Source organism: Sitophilus oryzae, unplaced genomic scaffold (assembly GCF_002938485.1).
Source record: "Sitophilus oryzae breed Bouriz unplaced genomic scaffold, Soryzae_2.0 scaffold_1440_pilon_pilon, whole genome shotgun sequence".
NCBI classification, from domain to species: domain Eukaryota; kingdom Metazoa; phylum Arthropoda; class Insecta; order Coleoptera; family Curculionidae; genus Sitophilus; species Sitophilus oryzae.
Window position 1 is genome coordinate 3,851,693 of NW_022146105.1, and position 18,722 is coordinate 3,870,414.

The 18,722-nt window shown below is 31.2% G+C and overlaps 1 protein-coding gene across 1 annotated transcript in view; it reads left to right on the forward strand.

The window, feature by feature from the left end:
- LOC115876834 overlaps positions 1–18,722 on the forward strand; it is a 145,792-nt gene that overhangs the window by 110,202 nt on the left and 16,868 nt on the right. The window contains exons 8-15 of the mRNA XM_030892810.1: positions 2,751–2,882; positions 9,027–9,712; positions 10,499–10,709; positions 10,775–10,995; positions 11,050–11,182; positions 11,250–11,549; positions 11,987–12,092; positions 13,403–13,587. Of these exons, the coding sequence (XP_030748670.1) occupies positions 2,751–2,882; positions 9,027–9,712; positions 10,499–10,709; positions 10,775–10,995; positions 11,050–11,182; positions 11,250–11,549; positions 11,987–12,092; positions 13,403–13,587 (1,974 nt within the window). The remainder of the gene's footprint in view (positions 1–2,750; positions 2,883–9,026; positions 9,713–10,498; positions 10,710–10,774; positions 10,996–11,049; positions 11,183–11,249; positions 11,550–11,986; positions 12,093–13,402; positions 13,588–18,722) is intronic.

Consider the following 18,722-nt stretch of genomic DNA (forward strand, 5'->3'; position numbering starts at 1 on the left):
CAAAATTTTTAAACATACATTTTACAACACTACGTGCTCGGGGCATCTTAATTTAAAAAAAGTTTAATTGCTTTTTCCGGATCGTATTATTTTCTTATTAGACACGCTGATATATTTAATTTTCTTTTTTTATTGGAAAAGCTTAATAACTGTTTTCATCTAGTCCGTTAGTATACTCCTCTTGATATCAATTTCATCGTTTGTTATATTTTTTTTTCTTAATCTCTTAAATAAAAACAATAATGCACGTATATACAAAATTAGAATAATAGAAAATTCTGGGGTTTAATAAAGACAATAAAAACCACTTGACCAGAGTTAACTAAAACTACGAATGACTTAAGTCGCTTAATCTTAAAGTAATTAACTCTGATACTTGCTGACAGACAGAGTGGATGAATGAATTGAAGTACCGACTTAATAGTAGTTTATTCTTTAGAAATATTACCAACTAAAACAGGCACTCAGACATGCAAACATCTGTTCAAGAAAATCAAGTTTGGTGAGTCTTTAAGTCTGGATGAGGAACTGATTTCTAAAAAAAAGGTCTGAACTAATATTATTACTATGAATTTGTTGGTAAAATAGAAGAAAAATAAGATCGAAATAGGTAATGTACAGGGTGGGTCAAATTCGACGCTTTTAAATGGAAACAACCTTTTCTATAGGAGATAGACAAAAACTACTAATATCGGTGTCTGGAGCTCAATTTTCGTCAAAAACATGATGGTGAAAACCGCATATCGATATCTGTTACCGTTTCGGAGTTACGGGGTGTTTTTCAAAAATATGCATTTTTAACAAATCGCTGTAACTTTTCTGCTATGGAAAATTTTGTATTTTTATGCAAACATTTCCAAAGCACCTTTTTACGTAGAATTTAATGGTTTAAGTATAATTTTTTTAAAATTAATAATTTAAGAATTATCAACAGAAAATTTGATTTTTTATATGGGACACCCTGCATATTTTTAATTAGCTGAAAAGAATTTAAAATTACCTTTCCAAAAATATAGCACACTTGATATTTTGTTATAATCCCCTTCGAAATACAGATTTTTTAAAAGTTCGCCACTTTTAACTAGTAGGCTTTAGACTTAGATATATTGATGATATGCCCTTAATAGAACTTTAAGAAAACATATTTTTCCAGCAAGACGACGCACCGCCTCTGAATGCTGAAGTTATCAGCAAATTTCTGCAACCAATTTCAAGAATAATTGAATAGCTGACCAAGAACCCAGCCGTTGGCCGTCGAGGCCACCTGACTTAGTGCCCATGGATCTAATCCTAATCTAATGGATATATTTGCGGAAGAATAAAGGTTCCTTATTCTTCTGTATAATCTAGACAAGAATTAGAAATACTTAGCAGTTATGAGAGGGTATCTTTCACCCCCACTGAGTTAATGAATTCCGCAAGAAAACTGCCCCGTCTGTCCATAACAGAAAACGGTCGATATGTCGAACACCTGTAGCAAAATCTCATGTCCTGGTTTGCTATTTATTTTTATTGTTATGAGATATAGTTTAAATGTGTTGATGTTGGTTAAATATATTTTAAATTATTATAAAATTCTGCATCTCTCATAGCAAATATTATTTTCGTTTTAATTGATGCTCACAGCTAGAATTTTTTTGCATTACAGCCGGTGCCTTTCAAAGCCTACTTATTTAAAGCGGGCGAATTTTATATACTCTATATCTCGAAGAGGAATCGAGCAAAATATCAAGTGTGTTATACTTTTGGAAAGGTAATTTTAAATTATTTTCAATAAATTAAAAATATACAGGGTGTCCCATATAAAAAATCAATTTTTCTATTGATGACTCTTAAATTATTAAGTTTAAAAAAATTATACTTAAACAATTAAATTCTACGTAAAAAGATGCTTTGGAAATGTTTTCATAGAAATACAAAATTTTCCATAGCAAAAAAGTTACAGCGATTTGTTAAAAATGCACATTTTTGTAACTCCGAAACGGTAACAGATATTGATGTGCGGTTTTCACCATCATGTTTTTGATGAAAATTGAGCTCCAGACACCGATATTAGTTTTCGTCTATCTCCTATAGAAAAGGGTGTTTCCATTTAAAAGCGTCGAATTTGACCCACCCTGTACAAATAATAGACATAAGAAACTGACTCTAAACTAGATGACTAAAACATTTCCTTTGTCTAGAATTTTTTTGCATTCTATCTAGATTCCGTAATCCACTGGCTTTTATTCTTAAGATTTATTGATTGCTAAACGAATGAAGTTTGCGTCATATAAATGGGTGAACGTACCATAGCGTACCTTCAGTATTATTCTAAGGTCACCGTAGTGTTGCAAAATTATTTTTTTTCATTCATTGAATAGAGAAAATTATCTGTCTGACCTATGAACAAATCTTTATAAATTCTCAATTTCATTAGAGAACGTTCTTTAGAAGGCCCGTTTTTTCGAGCCCTAACAATTAAAAGACTTTTAATTGACTGAATTCACCTACGTGAAAATATCCTCATAATTAATATCAACACGTAAACAAAATATTGATTAAGTTTTCATGATACGAGATAAAATATCGCTTTTTTATCCATTTGTAGATAAGATTGGCGGATAACATTTTATTGAACATTTTTGTTCGTGATACCTAGTTGGTTAAAATAATGAACACTGATATGTATTTTCTTGTCGTTGTGGTAATAAGCTTTTAAACTGTTTCTTTTCGGACGATGATGTAATATCTTCTTCTCTTCCTTGCAGAATTCGGCAAGCTCTTCAGACGAATCGGACAGCGACTGTTACAGGGAACCGGCTTCAAAGTACCCGAGATTGAGCGGCAAAGAATACAGACATAGATCGTACGTTAATCAGCCTGAGGACTACTCAAGTGAAGTAAGTTTCTTTTGATTCTATTATTTATTATTTTAAATTTTGTAACGTGGTTGTGAAAATTGATTTTCTTGGCCATAACCAAATCGTAGATTAGAAAAAAATGTAGTGAATAACATTTCCTTAAAAGGATAATCCATATTTCGTTACACTCTGTACAGTGATGTCATTTCGTAAATGTTTTTGTTTAAAAAAAACTGCGTTAATAGCTAATTCCGTTGACAGGAAATTTATAGTGCTTTAATTAATAATTATTAATATCTCATCTCTTTTTATCTAATAAATTCTTGTTTCTAACACTATAATGACAATCATTTCTAAGCTGATATAGTTAGATCGTAGCATTATCTATACAGTACACGATGGATGAAATATTTTTCTTGGACATCCTGAAATATGTTAATTAATATTTTGGTATAAAATATAAGTTTATCTCTTGTTGGTGTCCCAATAATGATGGGCAGCTGTGCAAGATACTAAATTCGTGTTACAGCACAAGACCCGGTATTTTAATATAGCAGGTGATGCATTTCGCACACCTTGACTGTATTTCATAAAGAATAAAAGGACAGTTCAGAGATGTATTGAAGATTCTGGTTAAAATATAAATATTATTTTTTACTGTGATACCGTGCTGTAGAGAATTTTTAGGGACACCGTGTATAATTTGTTTTCTTGGAAAGTACCCATCACCGTGTACCAGTTGTCAAATTTTAATTTAAAGAGTTCAACAGCATGTTTTTGACATGAACGTGATCTGTAACTGAAGATCTGTTTCGATAAAGCTTTAATTAAAAGGAAGCCGATTACTTTTATTTCTTTAAGCTTCTGGCGGTATTTTGTATTTCTTTTTTGCCCGTAATTAATAACAAGAGTTATTGCTTCGTTTCTGTTGATATCTTTCTCGATATGCTAATATTCCATTGCCTCACGTGTACTCCAAACATTTTATTTTCTACAACTAAAGTAATACCAGATACATGACTTGTATATTTTGTAATATTTATTTGGCTGATTTATTGTTTGCTGGTATCCTAGAAATATTCAAATGAATATGTCAATTAAAGGGAAAAAAGTCCGTCATTTAGACGTCTCAAAAGTGAAAACGTTTATTGCATGTTAAATTTTCTTCAATTATTGGTAAACAAGACTTCAATCAAGTCCGGCAAGAGAAAACAGTGGTAACAAAAACTGCAAAAAAATAAAACTAGTTCATTTTTTCGGTAAAAAAACTTAATGTAGTTTATGTTTTAGGTATTAGAATATTTTTCTTTGATTTAGGTAGTACTAAAATGTATTATCTTCGGTTTAGTGATTTTACGCTTTCTATAACACAAAGCCCCAGCTTTTATTCTTGTCATTTTCGCTCAGATTAACGGAATTGTTGTGTACGGATATAGTTTTTGTGCTGAATTTAATTATATATTGACTAGTGTCTCTGTAGGTTACTGTAGTGCACAATTCTAAACTGACCGGCTTAAAAGTTAAAGTTCAACATATATATTGTTCTAGGCGACCGATTTTGATGATTTTTAAGCAATATGTAGCCAAATTATTTGACTTAAAAATAAAAAATAAAGGTCTTCGACTACCTATTATACGAGGCAAACAAATCATTGTTATTTTGGCGAAAGATTTAAACACTTTGTGGAAGAGTTTAATTAAGTAAGAAATTTAAGAACCACTTTATTATCAAGGCGCTTAATTACTCGATAATTTGTTTTTTGACTCATCTCTACAGCTATATTTTTATTGGAGATATTCGTTTTGAAGAAGACAGCAATATTTTATAAATATTTAAGCATTAAATTCATTGCATCTTGGGTTTTGGTCCTCATCAACACAACTATGAAACATTAATTTAAAAAGAAACTGAAAGTCAAAATACTTTGGTACAAATTGCTTAAAAATATATATTTTACTACTAAATTTACTATTCATCATTTATCTCTAATCGTTTTTGGCATTTTTATAGTCATGAATTGTGACTGAAGCAGGTGTTCGAACAACATAAACGGACTTTCTGCTTTTGCATAACAGAATAGTTCATAAATACAGCAAGAAAGTACATTGCTACCTAAACAATCCTAGTCAGAAGTTATAGTTTTTAGCTGTATTACTCTCGTGAACCATATAGTTGGCTTTATGATATTTTACTCAGATAGTATCGTATCTTGAAGCATATCCTTATGTTTGTCAAGTATATTATAAACAACTCTTTAGTAAAATCAAATATAAGAGGAACTTTTTATTATAACTATGATTTAGGCATGACCATGATAGCTAGAAATATACTAATCGGCAGATTATTCAAGTGTATAAATAGTTCGGGTGTATTTTAAGTCAAAATAACCACTTTTATCCTTGGATCGGGGAGTTAAAATAAGTATCTAGATTTATAGGCTGAAACACAAGCACAGACCGTTAACCTTCTGCCAAATTTATATTCAAAAATGTGTACAAACATTCGGACGCACATTTTTTTTACACTTCTATCCAACGCTTCAAAAAAATCCTACTAACAATCTGAAACACCTGAAATTATATTGGACATAAGCAAAATGTTATAAATGTCCATTTTTTAATTCTCCATCTAGTAAAAAATATCTACAGGGTGTTTTCCATTTAAAAAGAAACGAAGAATTTTTTTTTTATTTTTTTAGAAAGTCTGGCGCAGAATTTTGAACACCTTGTATGATTTAAGATTACCGATTTATTATATTTATATCAAAGTTAAATACCGACCATTTAAAGTAAATACCTAATATAGTTTTGATTTCAGTGATAGTTCTTGTATTTTTAATAATTTTTTTTAAGAAAGGTTGAAAAATATACAGGGTGGTCCGAACTGTATTCCGGAAACTTCGGCAGTATATTCTGCAGATAAAAATAAGTAAAAAAGTTCGTATAAAAGTATGTCCTAAAATGCTTAGTTTCAGAGATACCGGGTGTAGAAGTTTCATTTTTATTTCGATCTTTTCTAAATAATTTCTGAAATAACGTCAATATTTGGATGAAAATTGGTGTCTGGAAGATTTTTGACATGAGAAATTTGATTTTTATGTCAATATGACTCCTACTAGTAGAGGGCGCCACCTACATGTGTTTTAACTGTTTTGAAGCGTAATAACTTTTTGTCCGTCCTGTATAAAACTACCGCGCGAAAAAATATACATCTCTGTGATTTTTTACGTAAAAAATATCTCTTTGTAAAAATCGCTACGAGCAACAGTTCTGAAGATATTTAGAATGGAAACAGTAAATACATGTCATTATTGACGAAAAATAAAAACGTTGAGTAGATGGTTATTTCACTAAAATAATAAATTGGGGAAATTTTTATTTTTTTAAATTAATCATAAATTTTTCTGCAAAAAATGATGATAAACAGTTTCTGTTGAACATTTGGCACAAAAACATTTCAAATTTATGATTTGAGTCTAATAACTATTTAGTCAACATGTTTAATTTATGTCAATGATGACAGGTATTGATAATTTATTTTCCAAATATCTCGAAAACAATTACTCGTAGCGGTTTTTACCAAGAGACCTTTTTCGCGTAGAAAACGTCGTAAATGTATATTTTTTTACTCAGTAGTTTTATACAGGTACAGACGAAAAGTTATTACTCTTCAAACCAGTTAAAAAATATGTAGGTGGCGCCCTCTACTAGTAGGAGTCACACTGACATCAAAATCAAATTTCTCATGTCAAAAAACTTCCAGACACCAATTTTTATCCAAATATTGAACTTACTTCAGAAATTATTTGGAAAAAAATCGAAATAAAAATGAAACTTCTACACCCTGTATCTCCGAAACTAAGCATTTTAGGACATACATTTACACGGACTTTTTTACTTATTTTTATCTGCAGAATATGTTGCCGAAGTTTCCGGTATACAGTTCGGACCACCCTGTATATTTTTTATTTATTAATTAATATCTCTGAAATCTGAAACTACTGAAATATATTTACTCGTATCTTAGGATTATATTAAGTGACCTGAAAGGAAGTCAAAAATCAAATAATATACAGGGTGTTCCATTTAAAAAAATCGTCCCGATCTACTCACACTTTTTTGAGCCATCCTATAAGTTAAAATATTTTCCTGAAATACATCCTAGTACTTACTTTTTACTTTAGGTTTGCACTTAAACAAAATTGCCAAGTTTTTTATTCTAGAAGCTATAGATGCCCGACGCTGTATAAAATTAAAAGTGAAAACACGGGAGAGTTTAATCGTCAAACAGCAAAAATACAAGTTTAAATATAATCCACACAATAACATTATTTCAAAGGTATAGTCAAAGATAAAAGTCTCAATAACGTTTTTTTTTTATTTATCTGTCTAGAAAATCCCGGAAACTAATAGAGTCTATTGTATCTATTAATATATCGAGACTTCACGATGTCGTAGTTGTTTTATTTTAGCTTATTAAAATGTATGTACTCACAGTGTAACAGATAAATCAATAAAATAAATAATAAAGGATAATTAGATCATTATTATCGGCAGGATGGTTCTAGGCAAAATCCTCGCAAAAGTCATCGATCATAGGAATGAGTAATGTACAAATTAGTAGGTCTCGATATCTGCCATACGCAAACGAACAAATTGCGCCTATTATTATAATGGTGTTTTTCAGGACGGACTCCAGCTGTGAGAGTTAAGTACGTGGAAAGAAAAAAGTGGGAGTTAGTAAAGCCATAGACCTCATGTTTTTCGCCGACCCATGTGTAAAATATTATATTTCTTCATTTCATGCATCATAGCCACAAAGTTTCATTTTATTCGCTGCATTTCCAACTCAAACGACTAAAGGAAGACATAAGTTATTATTTATAACGATCTTTTGTGACCCTATTCGTACACTGGACTTTGTTAGAACATATTTTCAATGGTATTCAGGCTGTTGCAATTTGTTCTTAAGAATTTAGTAGCTGTAAGCATTTTGTCTTACGCTCTCAGCTTTAATTCTGGTCTTTTTCTTAAGCACTATGGTGTTTTTTGTGATTTCGACTTTCTCTCGTACTAATACGAAAAAAAAATATAGATTTTCCTAAAATGCTGTTGTTTACCTACTAATTAAACGATGTAGAATAAGAAAATATATGTCATTGTAGTCTTACGAGGACAGTAATGGATGTAGTATATTTTCTGAAAGTACATAAACTTTCCTACAAATGCTGGAAATTTCATAATTTTATGGCTATGTCACTGTATTTCTAAAGCCTTTGAAATATGTAAAAAATAGTCATGAAAAATTGCCGATTTTCGTCATGCCACCAATTTCGTTAAAATTGCTGTTACTTACTAATTAAATGGTGTAGATTAAGAAAATATGGACCATTATAGTCTTACGAGAACAGTAATAGATGTATGGGAAGTTTTAACCATCATCAAAAATCGCTGAAAACAAGGATTCAAAAATTAATTTTCTCACAAAGCCAAAGTACTTAAGCCGTCAAAGATTACAGTTGAGGGTTGGAACCTTTGGTGTTACACAGCAAAATAAAAACACTAAATCACCACAATACACCAAAACACTTTTACTTTTACACTGGACGCGCGTTTCGCTAACCATGTTAGCATCATCAGCAGATGATTATAAACTCCTTAGTTTATAATCATCTGCTGATGATGCTAACATGGTTAGCGAAACGCGCGTCCAGCGTCAAAGATGTATAAATTTTTAATTTAAATCAAATTTCCTATAAATACTGAAATTTTTATATCTTTGTGACTATTTCTACTATGTTTCCAACTCTTTGAAAATGTGTTAAATAGCCAAACATAGGAATTTTCGACTTTTTTCCATTTATTTCCTACTACACAATAAGGTAATACAAAAATATAGACAATTTTAGCTTAACAAGTACAGTAATAGATGTTACACTGTTGCTCTTTATAGTTGTGTTAAAAATTCTAAAACGTGGGAACTCATCTTATAATGACACGATTTGTTTGAACATTGTTTGCCCATCCTTAATGTTGTTCCACTCAAACAATGGCATCTTTTATATTCATCGAGGACAAATTTATTGACCTTGGCCTCTGAAATTTAACTCTTTGTTCGGGATTAGTTTTTGTCAGCGCGAACCGTTTAAAACATCAAGCAACTTAAATCTGTTTTGATTTCAGGACGATGATTTTTCAGTAAAGACAAATGAAAGCGTGATGAGCGAGAACACCGGCTTCGAAGAGACAAATGGTACAGATGTTGTTGATGGTGCCATTGGATTAGGCGGTGACACATCCCAATTCACGCAATCGAACAAGAAAGCTCCTAATCTAGCTACATACTACTTTAAACACGAAGACACGGACTCTGACATGGACAAAATAGAAGGATTTACACTTCCGAAGACGGACGATCACACCAGCACTCTGGATGAGACTTCCGAAGAAGAATGGACCTACACGAAACTCGCGGAACAAACAATAGCAATGCAGGTCGACGAAGAAACAAGAATCGAAGACGTTGAAGAGCACATAGTCCCCAAAACGACGCTTATATCTGGAGATGAACTACGAATGCTTGTTCAGAAGGCAGAAGAGCTTGTTAGTCCGGAAAAATCGAGGAAAATCGAGAGAAGTAATTCGTTGAAGATGTCACGCGTGAACAAATGGCTTAGCATGGAAAAACCAGACGACAGTTGTGATGCGAGCGGTGAAGATGACGAGAAAGAATCACAAGCATCCGAGGACATCGATACAAGTACAATGACATTAAGGGATTCTCAAAATACTTCTTATCCAGAATTAAACGGAGACAGGACTTGGTGTGGCTCATGCATTTCCCAATTAGGAACCACTTCATCAACTGGGTAAATTCCAAAAATTTGTATTGTATTTTTATAAAATTTGATATATTTTAAAGTTTAATATATCTTGTTCTAATGGGACAATTTTGATGATTTTTTAAGCAATATGTAGCTAAATTATTTGAATTTTTAGTATCTCTTTCTAAATTATAAATGGAAGTTCCCATCTGTCAAAAAAACTGTGGGAAAACAAAATCTTTATATGTTGGTGAAAGTGTGAAACACCCTGTGGAATATGTTAAAAAAGCTATATGCTTTATCGATAGTTTGTTATTTGGTTCATCTCAATATTATTATTAATATTGTTATATATTATTAATATTTTTATTAAAGATATTCGCTGTTGAAGAAGACATTTTTTTCTAAATTTTACATTTTTACATTTAAGCATTTTTATCATTAAAAGCATGCCTTTGCTTTGGGTCCTTATCAACACACCCATGAAATAAGAGTTTATTGTTTTAACTATAGTGAAAAGGTGCACCTAGATGATAAAATTACTTTCAAATCCCTTGCTTTTTTAACATATTCCACAGGGTGTTACAAACTTTCACCAAAATATCAACATTTTGTTTTCCCGCATAAAACTGACAGATGAGAACTTTCATTTTTAATTTAGAAAGAGATACGAAAAAATCAAATAATTTAGGCACAAATTTCTTAAATTCGGTTCACTAGAACACAATATATAAAACTTAAAACACATTAAAATTTTAAAGTGCCCGTTTTTCGTGCCGGCGAGTGTATAACCACATGTACTAATGTAAGACGTTATTTTTTGTGTTTCAGGATTAACAACTTTTCAATATCGGAATCTGCTCTACATAAAATGCATTTATCACCAAAATCATTGGATAGATTCACGACCCTAAGCGCGAACGGTTTTAACGTTAACGGAAACAATTCGACATCCTCAACAGTGGAAGAAATATCACCGTTGGTCACTGAAAAGACCTCACCAATCAGAAGAAAGAAATCAAAATTAAAAAAGAAAGCACTGGTAAGTTAACTAGATTTAAAAAAGTTTCTCTACCAAACCTAATAAATTTATTCTGATTATTCTAGTTTGGAAAATCCGATCCTCATCTTTTATACAGCCCTGGCACTAGCAGACACCACAGGAATTTGTTGATTAAATCTGGCTCATTTTCTGGATACAGTTTACAAAAGGCGAACCACGAAAGGCACACTTCCAGCGATCCATCAGCTGTCAATTACTGTCAACACGTCTGGGGCGAAACTTCAACAACAAGTGGTGCAGACAGCGACGAAGAAACGAGAAAACGGTAAAATAATGGATTTTAAGCTTGATTTTAACTTATACGTTATTTCTCTTTAAGATTACCAAACTTTAAAATTGGAACAAAACAAAGGTATTTGCATAACTCAGAAATACGAGATGACAGTCCGGGAAAATCCAGTCTCAACGCCACGGAATCTAGTTCATTATCAGAAGCTTGGGATAATTATCAGGTATTAAATTTTTGTACAAAAAACACAGACACTCTTCTATTAACACCTGTTTTTTTTTCATTTAAAGGAAAACTACCTGTCAGAACCTTACAGTGAGTCACACGATTCAGACGCTGCAAGAAGACTACTTAATTTTGGAGAGGACTACAGAAATTTCATTGACAGTCAGTCTGATTGGTCTGCGTTATCTGATATGTCACCCAAATTTAAAAGAAAAGTATTAGCTCAGGTACAAGCGGCAGAAGAATCGAATGGTGAAGAGGAAAGCTTAAAGCAACTGATAAATGATTCAAGAGATCAGCTGAAGTACGCCCAAGATGTCTTTGATCACGTTAAGGAAGGATTAGGTCTGGTTACTAATGAAATTGTAAGTCTATTTATTTTCAAAAATATAAGTTAGTCTTTTAAAGCCCAAAAAGTCCTTACAGTTTTTTTAGTATATCATCTTTACAACAATTTAGAGTAACTAAATCTTAAATAAAAGAAAATATATTGCTTATACAGCATACTCATCGTAAGAGACTTGTTTTGAGAAATTACTTTTATTTGAATTATTCTTCATTTTGAAAAATAAATTTTAATATAAATAAATCTTATTATCTAAAATTTAGATAAATAAATGTTTTATATTTTAAAAATTCTCCTTCACCATAATAATATTTGACACATTCACCATTTTATCAAATTTAAAAAAAAACTCATTCACCATTTTGTCAAGAAATATTATCAGTAGTAGATAATTTTATACGTTTTAATATCCATCACAATTTTGTTAAAAATATTACATGAATATTGGAATTTCAGGATGATTTGGTGTCAAACTGTGACCGACATATCGCCCTTTTGAATCACATCACAGAATCCTCAGAAGAATACAAGATGTCTAATAGCGACAAGGCAGTCACAACAGGTAGGAACTGGCTATCGATAATATACACCTGCACTTGGACCTCATTGCTATTGTTTTTAATCAAAAAAGCTGTATCAGCCCTTCTGTATTTTTTACGTAAAATTAGACCAGCCGATAGATTGAAGCTAACATAGATTATAGATTTTTTACTGTCTTTTCTTATTTTCTCTTATCTATTTGTGATAATAATATATTTTGTAATGTAAGAGCATGGTTATTTATGTATGTTTTATATGCTATATTTTTTTTATTTCGCTTATAACAGCATGAATTTGCATTAAATGTTTTACCGCTTCATTTTTCGCTTTTCTAGTTTGAAATTCCTCTCCTTTTCCTTAAAAAATCCTTTTTTGTTTAAGACAGACTCTCCTTGGGTGTATCCATTCAGTTGTTGGTGGCATGTGTTAAGTGCATGTAAGAGAATGTTGTTAATAAAAATATGATGCTCAGAAAACAGAATGATATGTTGTAATTAATCTAAAATATTTTTATGTTATTTCTATCAAGTAAAGAGGTCACTCTTTAAATATTGGGAGAAACATAGCCGTTGTGTGTATTTAGGGTTGCATAACAACTGAAGGTAATTTTTAAATAAAAGATTGAATAAAGAATAAAACTGAAAGAAAGAAAAGAGGTTCAGTTGTCTGTTGAATTGAATTTTTAAATAACCTTGTGGGCACCCTGCAATTCCTTATAAGTACATGCACATCTTGAAGGTGCGTAGGATCCGATATTCAGTGGTAAAGAACGGATTTTTCAATAAGAAAGCAAGCAGATACGACTGAGAGCGCACGCAACAAATTAATTAATGATATAGGCACACGATATTGCTTGTTTTTCGCTTTCTTGAAAGTCGGTTAGGTCATAAACTGGTAAAACTCGTTTTTTGTCGATGAAATTCTGGGTTATTTTTATTCGTTTCCGCTCATTTTCCTCAAGAACTCATTACAGTGACGATTGAAAGCCGTTTTATAGAGCATAGTTCTGATTTTAATCCACAGATGGGAGGAACACTGTAAGTTTTTATTTCAATTCAATTAGCTTTTATCTAACCATCAACAGAAAACACAATGAAGTAATGATTAATAACAAAATATATTTAACTATGACACTGTTGTTATTACTAATACTTCTTCAAATATATCTAGTACGAACCAACACACATATCATTAAAGTGCATAGCGTGGCTATATTTAGCTAGTATAATTACGGATTCTGTTAGGTCAAATCTAAATTTACTATTACTTAAAAATAATGGCTGGGCTTGTTGTTCCGCATGCTGGAAATTACATCGCATAACCTTGTTCCAGGACTGCTTAGTCAATGGCGAGCGCTTAAGATCCGCAGCACCAAAATGCAGGAGTACCGAAGGTTGCAGAAGGAGATCGTCGACTTGAGGGACTTCGTCATTTCGTTGGATGTGGCAGAGAACCGACAGTTCGAGTTTGGCAATAATCCATCCGAAGACATTAATAACGAAATCGAGGCTTGCACCGTAAGTAATTCTTCAACTTTGAGACGTTTAGTTTGTGTAACGTTGCGTGAACCAATATTCACAACAGCAGAGGCTTTACACTAAAAATATTTTATCTCTATATATTTAGTGAGCTGTTTTATTTTAAAACAAATGTAAATAATGATAATATCAAGGTTTACTCATTGGATGTTAACATTTTTAAAATAAATTTGATAAAATTATATCTTAAAGTGAATTAAGTGTAATGAATAAAACTTCAGTTAAAAATCCATCAAATTCACTATATATTTTAGTTTATATTTCACTAAATAATAATTGGATACTAATTAAAGAGTGTTGTACTCAGAGTTGGCTCACGCAATTTTACATATCCTTTATTTTTTTTCGTTAGAAGCTAAAATCTCGTTGTGTTAAAGGCTATATCGTAAAATTGGGGCGCAAAGAACAGGGACTAGTCTAAATTTTGGTCGATATCGATTAGTGGACGTGCCCAGAAAACCAAAATTTCAGGCTTTCCGTTGTTAAACTATTGCCAAGCCAGTGCTGGTAGATTTTCAAAGTAAAAATGTGAGACTAGTTTCATTTAATACTAAACATTAAGGCTAAAATAAAAATAAAAGTGTTATTTTCCTTTTAATAATTAACAAGTAAATTTTTAAATGATTAGATCTGTTAAAAAATATTAATAACTTGTTTCAAATAAATTATATTATAGAGATATAAAAAAGTTATATTAAATTTAATGTGGTTTAAGTATAACTTTACCTCTGGACTAGCATGTTAATAGTTTTTAGGTAGATCCGCTTACGTGAATAATTGATATAATGATGTACTTTGGCCAAATTTCACTGTAGTTCGGTCCACTCGTTGCCATATCTGAATAATATTCAATTCCTATTTCACTTTTCCTCCCATATCAGCAAGGACTGCAGTTTCTATGGACAAATTTGGCCGATTAAACAGTCCTGAATTGTTTACAGCTTATAAACAGACCTTTTAACCGGTCTAATTTTTCCATAAAATCGTTAGTTTCGCGACATCAATTTTGACGTCATTGCAATATTTGCTGGCATGAGAAGAAATGAAATGGGAAATGAATATATTGACGTATAGATACAAACGAGTGGAAGTGAGACTCTTATCGAGACTCGTAATTATGCTTTAAAATTTGGCGATTTTACGTCTTATTCTTGGTCATATTGGATAGTTTACAATTATTGGTCATGGATTGCTACACAATGCTAGACATTTTTATGGTCAAGTTCTGCACAATCAAAAATTTTCTTGTGGCAACCCTGCTTAGAAGGGCTAAGTCGTCATCTGCTTTAAACCTAAGCCTCTTTATAGGTTCTTTAATATTGGAAGAGGTGGAATCCATATTTTGGGCCATATTTATTTAATTAAAACTAATCCCAGCTACTTAAATATCAAATTACCTAATAAAACTAAAGTAATAATTCAAAACAATTCAAACATAACCTAAAATAAAAGATCTCGCCGGCCGGCTCCGGTTGTCAAATACCCGCACATGACCATTTAAGCAATTTTTAAACGTTATTTAGAAATAGCGCTTGGTGTAATTGATCCGCAAATTACGTCAGGCGGTAACGTTATTAGCGGGTGTTGCGTTAAAAATTGACTCGCGCATATCGTAACCATGATAAGGTACGCGTAAATACTGCATGACGCTCAGATGACGCTATTCGGTTTTCCGATATCTCTCTAATAACCGTGCCGGTCAGGCGCTGTGCACAATTTTACAGGCCATAAGTGGGCGTGCTATGTGCGCAAACTAGTAACCTAACTAGTGACCGATTCCGAAAATTGGAACCACGAAAAACAATAAAGAAAAAACCAAGTTTATAATCTGTATAATCTGTGGCAATATAACCATATAGTATAATATATAGTATACAGGGTTGTTCACCACATACGACACGGAGTATTGTAGCTAAACGATTAGATTTTTACAAATTGTAAGTTTTGGGTTCGTTGAAGGACTATTAGGGCTACAATTTAAAAATATTTTTACAAGATACAGAGTGTCCCAAATAAATAAAAAATATCAAAGTTTTATTTTTTTAAATGGAACATCCTGTATATTATTGCATTTTTAGTTTCTACGATTAAAATAAAGGTAAATTTCATTAAGGATTATTACACTTAAACCTTACCGTTTTTGAAATATTTTCAATTTTGTGAAATTGCAGTATAAATTTTAAGGCTTCATTTCTTCGAGGGTATCAAAGTTTTTAATACTAAATATTTACTGAAGTTTATTTATTGATCAGTTATTGTGCTGCAATAATAAAAATTATACTACCTTATACAGAGTGTATAAAAATTTATTTTAAATAATTACTAGCTTTAAACGACAATAACTGGTTTAATTTAAATGGAACACCCTGTATATTTTATAAGAATCAGATGCACAATTTAATTGTCTATAAAATTGTATTATACCACTTTTTACCTATCCCTTCAAGTTTTCGTAGAAAATACATTTTCTTATAATTTAGACCTCATTTATCAATATACCCATGGAATATTGACATTTTAGATTGTTATTAAAACAACAAATGTACAAAATGTACAGGCTAGTAATATTAACGTTTTTAGTAAAACGATAATATTATTAGCCCATTTGTATGCAAAAAACTATTTAAATCTTTATAAAAGAGTACACCATTAATTAAATATACCACCAGTATTTCCGCCCAAATACTAATTAATTACATACTTAATTGTGTTCGTTAAAATTATTCTAAATAAATGTGGATTTGAATCAGAAATCAATATAACAATAAGTTATGAAAATGAACGTCTCTGTTGTTATAAATATGCATTTGTCAAAAAATGAAATATAATTTTTAAGGTGTTTAACAGTCATTTTAACAGTCATTTAATGTAGTTTGAATACTGGAATCATATTAATTGGTCCTCATTAACAAATATTTAAACCCTTTTTTTATTTTTTAATGAAATAAACATATTGATAAATGAGTTCTAAATTACAAGAAAAATGCATTTTCTACGGAAACTAGATAAAATTTAATCCTATGTTGGTCCAGTCCAGTTGACGGAAGATTTCTTTTAGTGTTCCTTTGCCAGTTGGAAACTTTGGGTGGTTTTATATAAGTATTATATTTTTGAGTACAAAACAAGGTTTATTTAAATATATAAAAATAAATTATTCTAATCCCTTAAACCGTAAATCCGTTTTACGTTTCATACCTACACCATATAAATTGTAAAAAGAATATTCTATTGTGCCAGTGCGAAAATAGACGCACCTCGAAAGAATTTTAATCAGATTGAATCGGCTTGTATGCTTTCTATTGATGAAATCGACAATAAAAGACCGTCAAATACAATAGGGACAAAAAGGCGGATAAAACGAAAAAACCTGACGTCACCGGACGAATTCTAATGAGCACCGATGTGCCACTTCAAACTCAACATTTCATTAAACGGTCTTTTTGTCAAAAATATCTCGAATGACTCAGGGCTTTAAAAGGTAATGAAAGTAACATGCAAAAACGTCTGCAAGCCATCGCATTCGAGAATGTCTCCGTTGTTTTGTTGCCTGTTTAATTGTTTTATCTTTTTTAAATGCTAATGCTAACTGAGGAGAAGGTAACCGAAAAAATATTTATACGGATCTAGTGACTTTTAAATGCTAACTTATTTGATTTTCTTTCCAAATACTATCGAATTTTGAATATTACTTAAAGAATTTTACTTACTAATTATTCAAAGGCCCGAGAAAAATAGTAAACATAGTTATAACATGATGAAAATTGCAGCATTTATAGAAAATTTTATGTAGATTCAGAATATGTACACCTTTGAAGGCTTAGTTAGCTTGGCTTTGTGAGGAAATTAATTTTTTTGGACCCTTGTTTTTCACCTATTTTTGATGATGGCCCTATGTCCCAGTACTGGTCTCGTAAGACTCATAGGGCCTATATTTTCTTCTTCTACGCTTTTTAATTAGTAAATAACAGATTTTTAAGAAAATCGTTTACATGACGAAAATCGTCAATTTTTATGACCGTTGGATGTTTCAACATACAAATTGAAAATTAAAATTAATAATTTTCTCACAAAGCCAAGGAACCTAAGCTTTCAAAGGGGTACCTCAGCTTCATACAGGGTGTCCTAGAAATAAGTACAGATATTTTAATTGTAACGAATTTTTTCGACCTCAGAAACAAGCCTATGAGGTTTTCGCGTAAAAAAAATTTTTGAAAAAAATTAATTTTTTAGTTAAAAAACATTATTTATTGATAATATGGCAACATAGGTAGTAGATTCAATTTACAAGAAAGAAAACCCAGAAAAAACTCAGAACCAGTGGTTCTCAAAATTTAAGCAAAAAATCTCTTTTTTGGAAATTTTCAAAATAAAATACCTCCGTTATTTTGGAGTTATTTGAAAAACGGTAAAGAGGAAATATGTTTCTTTTATCGAGATCTACCACCCCTTAAAATATCCGTACTTGTTTCTGGGACTATCAACAGAATATACAGGGTATATTCTGAATCTATATAAACGTATAGAAAAAAGTCGCTTTTTTTCTCAAAGGCCTTAGAAAAATAGTAATCACAGTCATAAAATTATGAAAATCTCAGGATTTGTAGTAAATTTGATGTAGATTCAGAATATATACACTTTTGGAGGCTTAGGTATTTGGGCTTTGCAAGAAAATTAATTTTTGGATCCTTGTTTTTCACATATTTTTGATAAAGATTAAAATACATCCCCTATATCCATTACTATTCTCGTAACACTACCATGACCTATATATTATCTTATTCTACGCTTTTTAAGTTTCATCAAAATCGGTGACTTGACCAAAATGGACTATTTTCATGACTATTAGCACAGAATATCTAGCTATGCAACAGAAAAATACTCGAAATGAAAGAGCTAAAATTGCACAAATAGAATACTAGATGGCGCGACAATATCATAATCAGAATATAATTAGAAATTTTGAACTTTCGGTTTTGGATCGACGGCCTTATAGCTCGGCTAAATATGCACAGTTGCCAGATTCAAAAAGACTTGAATTGGCATCCCATTCTTTTTATTGTGTATAATGCAGTATGTGTTTTTTTCTATTCTTCTTTTCTTGTCAGATTCACTTA